The sequence below is a fragment of the Musa acuminata genome, chromosome BXJ1-6 (assembly GCF_036884655.1).
Source record: "Musa acuminata AAA Group cultivar baxijiao chromosome BXJ1-6, Cavendish_Baxijiao_AAA, whole genome shotgun sequence".
Classification (NCBI taxonomy): Eukaryota; Viridiplantae; Streptophyta; class Magnoliopsida; order Zingiberales; family Musaceae; genus Musa; species Musa acuminata.
The window spans coordinates 36,258,191-36,263,870 of record NC_088332.1 but is presented as its reverse complement, the minus strand read 5'-3'; the positions used below and the strand labels follow the sequence as shown (position 1 = coordinate 36,263,870).

The following is a 5,680-nucleotide window of genomic DNA, read 5'->3' as shown; positions in this document are numbered from 1 at the left end:
GCGGCAATGTTCCTGGGAGTAGTCACTCTGACTATTGTCAAAATTAAACGTCACATCAATGATTATGAACATACAAGTGTTAGTAAATGCATGTAAATTCTAATGACAGATTGCAGTGATATAGATATGTCATTAAGATTTATAGTGGAGAGGAAATTTGTTCCATATAGTAGTGTTATTGACTATAATTTATATGATCATTGTGCAGCATTATTGTTCAGGTTGATTGGTGGAGAGAAATTTGTCCAAAGTCTCATGTTTACGGTGGCAAATTTTCCTTAGAAGCAAGCTCCATAGATGCAAGATATCAAAGTCTCATGTTGATTGGTGCTGCGATGGCTTCCAAAGGCAATAGTGCTCTAAGTTAAGCAACGATGAGGAGCTATTGGAAAGGTTGTGTTTGTTGAATGCATCATGATATCAAAGTAAGGAATAAAAAGCAAATTAACACTCAATTCAATGCGATGAAGATTCATGCAATTAACATGAAGGTTATCCAATAACTACATTTTTTTATGGAGAGGTAGCACGCTCGGCTTAAAAATTAGAGAACACTTGAGCCGCAACAAAGATTATATTGAGCAGTTTAGACCTCTGCAATCACTAAGAAGCAAATCCATAGATGCAAGATATTATGACTTTGCACTAATAAGGAACCCATATATATTGAGGGTGCATTTGGAAACACATTTGAAATGTGTTTTGAGGGCCCAAAGCATATTTTAAATGTGAAATGGTGTTTGATAAATTTTTTTAAATCATATTGAAAATGCTCAAATGCTAATATTATCTTAGGGTAGCACTAGCATTTCAGTATTTGCTGGATGTTAATATAATTTTTTAAAATTTTAAAATATCTTATTATAATATTTAAAATCATAAGATTGTCATGATACAATAGAAACTCTAACCCTCATTTTCTCATCCATTCTCTTGAATTTTGTCATTGTCCCTTTCTCACAAGTCTAAAATTTTATTTATTTATTTTTAAAATTTATTTTATGTTTATTTATATAATTATATTTATTTATTTATTATATATGTGGGCCATACGTAATTTTTTGTAAGATTATATACATCCATTTTCACTTAATATTTAAATAAAAAAATTTATTTATTTTTGAATAAATACTAAAAATGTTAGAAGGGTAAATTTATCACATGATATTTAATGAACTCTTGAAATATAATTTTACTAAGACACTTACTTCGATACATATTTAAAATGTAATTTCATGTATTATTTATCAAATATTTAAAGGATTTCGCAATTGCACATTTACTCAAACCTCTTTCTGTAAATATATATTAAAAATATAAATATGTTTTCAAACAAAGTCCAGGTGCTATGGTGTAGGATGAGTAAGCCATCAAGGTACTGGATAGAGTATGTAAGTATAAATTGACATTGACTTTTTCGAAGTCAAGAGTGAGTTGGGTGCCTGAAGATACATTGAAATGAAGAAGATTGAGTTACAGTTCCAAGTGTGTGTAAACAGTCTCAAATATAAGTGGAAAAGGAGCAATTAAAGAAGATGTGCTCAATAGTTTCAAGTTGATTTTGACACAGAGGACAAATGGTTTGAATAGGTAGGTGAAATATAATAACTCCATATGTAGTTTGAGTCTTTTATGAAGCAGTTCTCAAAAAAAAAAAAAAAGAAGGGATCCTAGGGATGTGACAGAAAGTTTCCAAAAACATTGTCAGCATACCAATTGTGTTCATTTTATTTCTCTCTCAATTGTAGGAGATGATATGCACATCTTGCAGTAGATTTATCATAGGAATTATCGTTCCAAATCTATTTGACATCATAACGATGATATGCAATCTCTATATCCTTAATGGCATCAACTAAGTTAGGTATGCATAAATATAATAGCAACGGGGTATTCCAACTACAAGATTGGATAAAATAGTGACATCAAAGAATGTCAGATTTTTGTTTAGAAGTATGTTAATTATCCAAGGGTCCTCGAATATTAAAGTATTAGAACCATTTTCTATTTATTTATAGAATCCATCTTTTAGGGTATGTATGGACGAAAGAAAGAGTTTCTAACACCATCAATGCATGGACAAATCATTTCCTATCATGGGTCCTATTTTAAATTATTGTCAGTGTTTTGCCTTTTTGTTTTTAAGTTTAAAACTCAAAAATGTTGTTAGTGTCTTTCCTATCCAGTTTTATTTGTTTTTAAGGTATGCATGGACGAACTATTTTCTAGTGTCAGTCCTATTTTGAAATATTGTTAGTGTGTTTGCTTTTTATTTCAGTCTTATAAAATTCAAAAATTATTTTTGGCTATGTGGCACCAGGTGAAAATAGTCAAAAAGTCCAATTCTCGTGTGTCATGTATTACTTTCTTATTGTTGGATTTACGATGTGAAATGTCAGCTATTATCTTAGCACCAATAAACTCTTTAAGCGACATAGGGCTTGCACTTGTCTTTGAAACCCCCTTTTTATGTAATTGTTTATCTTATTTTCGAGAGACTTTTTATGCCTAATAAGGTCGGTTTGTTTTGTGCCACTTGCGATACTAATTATCTTTCCCTTTTTGTAAGTGATAAAAGCATATTACTTGTGTATTTAGCCTTCTAACAGTTTCTAGTTTATGTATGTCTTTCGTAAATTATACAAGATTAAGATCTTGGTTGACCCTCGTTAACAAATATCGCTTAGGTATTGTACACATTAAAGCAGGTTATTGTGTACTACTAACATAAGAAATTCTCTCACTTTACTCCTTTGCAATTCCAATTAAACAAGATCATTTAGAAGTAGGAGAAATGTTATGATTTGATCCAAAAGTGGTAGAAAGAGATGATAATAATTCAACATGAGAAATAGAATATGAAGATTTAAACTTCATTTTACCTTTGATGTTGCTGCTAAGGGCTTTTAAACTAGCTTGATTAGAAACTGCTGCGGTAGAATATGAAAGTCTAATCATGGTAGCTTGAAAGGAAACAAAGCTTTATATAAAGCAATCTTTCTTCGTCGAACTAAATAAAATCCAATAAGAAAGTTTTGATATTTTCTAATGACGAGCGATGGAGGAGAGAGTTCAGAGTCATTCGTAGAGGAGAAAGGCTTAGAAGCAAGAAACTAAAGAGGCGTAGGATGCCTTGCGTAGTGGAGAGGAGTCTGGCCTAGCGGCCATAGTGGAACATGAGGTGATGTTGATGGGGAGACAATGAGAATAGATGGGAAGGAAGATGATCAAAATATTTTACCATCGTGATCATTCATGTAGGTAGACCTTTTTAATCTTGGTACGTGGCAAAAAGCAATTAAATGTATTAACGAGGTAATGCTAAATTTGTGACGGTACAGTTGACTGTAAAGAAAAATCAATCATTCACAATGATTATAGACATGGACTTGCAAGTTATTCGAGTGCGTCTCATCGTTGATTTGTATATGGAATATAATCAATATCTTTCCTCAAAGGAAAACATAACTCAAGTAGCTATAATAAAAATATCAAAGTTTAGAAGGACAGGAACACTAGTACTTTTGCATCACATCTTTTGCAAGAGAAGTGTAAATATATAAGATTTTATTATTTCTAGCGTTCTTAACATTAGGAATACAATTTTGACATTGTTTGTATGAGCTACGAGAAACCCCAAGTCAAACACTTTTCGTCAGTTCCCGAAATCTTTGGACCAGTCATATTCATCCAGTTCATGAAATGAATCTGGTAGTCGACTAGATCGGTCCATTATTGAGAAGCAAGAAGCGGAACCGATGTCAAGATCATTTTCGAAGATAGATTCAAATAATACTGTCTCATCACTAGGGAAGATTTGAGATTGCACTAAGTTGGCAAGTTCTCTAGTGATGCTTGTCCCCATCGCATCTTCTTGAGCTGAACTTGGAAATAGAGGATCTATTTCCACCTCCATCGCTTCCGGGATAAGAGTTTGGTCCTGATTTAGTCTTGTCTGAAAGAGATTCATACCAGAACTGGAAGTTCCTTGATGGCTCATCTCAATTCCTCCACTCGGAAGGTCAGGGTTATCGGCCACCATAGGCAAATAGGAACCATACGGATTTGCCAATGGCTGATTGCCATGAGAAGCTGAAGCTACAGAATGACGAATATGTCCCAAGTTATCTTGGTGAATACTACCTCGAGGTTGATCTTGAGGTCCAAGTTCATAGTTTGGAAGGTTCCGTCTCGTAAACATGTTCACATCCATGGCTAAGTACTGCGTCACGTTCATGGATTCCTCTTGCATGGCCTCCGAGATAGGCTGCTCAACGATACCGGAAATACTGGATGCATCCCCCATAGTCTCGCCGTAGCTTTTCCTCTCCATCGATGGAGGAGGCGGAGCATTATGTTGGAGCCCGAAGTATTTGTTCAGTTCATGCTTAAGAATAGCGTTCATTATGTCGACTTCTTTCGCCGTAATCTTGTCTTGGAGGCCTTTCGACTTCTCGATGAGCCGTTGGATCTTCTCTATATCCGGCATCAAGTGCTTGATGATCGCGATCAAGACACTTACTTTCCATGCCTTCTTTAGGTCATGCGGCTTCTTGTAGGGTGGAGGACTTGGATCCTTGGGCATGCCCATCTCCCGCCACCACTCCTCCGACATGTTGGGCCACCACGGTGGTGGAATGCCCTTCTCCAGAGGGAACCTCCGCTGAGGAGGGTCACAGTATGGCATCAAGGCGGATAAAAGCGAACCCAAGGTGGTGTCCTGCAGTTCCTGCAGTGAACCAGGCACGGAGAACTCCGAGGGGTTCTCCTTGCCAACGAAGTGGGTCGAACTGTCCGTCTGATACTCTCTGATTGCAGCGGGACCGTTCTGACGGAAGCGAACGATTTCCTTCCACCATTTAAGAAGGTTATTAGAGGCTCCACTGACTGGCTTTCCTTTGTAGGGTACAATCCCGTAGACGAATCCTTGAGCGAGGCCCTCTTCCGCCAACTCCCGCATCTCATTCATTATCTTCTCCTGGTTCTGGGCCAGCTTCTTCCTCCGTGACTGTTCTTGCGAGTAATCTAGCAAGGATGCACTGCTTTGCTGGATTATCTTACACTTGTGAGGCTCGTTCAAGTGCTTCAGTCGGATGATATCGTGCCATATCCGAATTCTGAGCCTCTCAACTTCATGCGCATCCGTCTCTACCCCATCTGACAACGGGGTATCGAACATGTTGTCAGGTGGCGGACCCAATAGACCTTCCAACTCGCTGGAAGGATCCACGATAGACTCCAGAACGGAAGGAGAACAATTGTCGGTTCTTTCAGAAAAACCAACATTTTGTTTAGATTTCTTGTCCTGCATCCTGAATGGGAGCTACTGAACACTTGAATCTGCACACATATAGCAACACGGCATGAATGAATTTTCCAGGAATTACGGAAACAAACTTTACAAAGTTGGCAGTGCCAAAATTCGGTGGTTGTTTATGTGGTGCGTTTGAAATTGCATGCCCAACAACTTTTTTTTTTTTCATTTCCTTATAGATTAAAAGCCAAATGAAATTGTTCGACTTTAATCCAGATTCATGTATGATCATGAACCACATATTTGTGCACGATCTATTATACTGTACCAAATGATCCGCATGTAGAAGATCATCAAAGACTGCAAGCAAACTTGACTAACCTTTTTTTTCCCTTGTGGAAGAGCACATAAATTTTCTTTGGACAA

General features: G+C 36.7%; 1 protein-coding gene across 1 annotated transcript; it reads right to left on the bottom strand.

Moving 5' to 3' along the window:
* Positions 1–3,655: 3,655 nt before the first annotated feature.
* Positions 3,656–5,311, bottom strand: LOC135677510 (protein ETHYLENE-INSENSITIVE 3-like 1a). The gene has a single exon (XM_065189869.1). The coding sequence runs from the start codon at positions 5,309–5,311 to the stop codon at positions 3,656–3,658; it is 1,656 nt and encodes a 551-aa protein (XP_065045941.1).
* Positions 5,312–5,680: the final 369 nt, after the last annotated feature.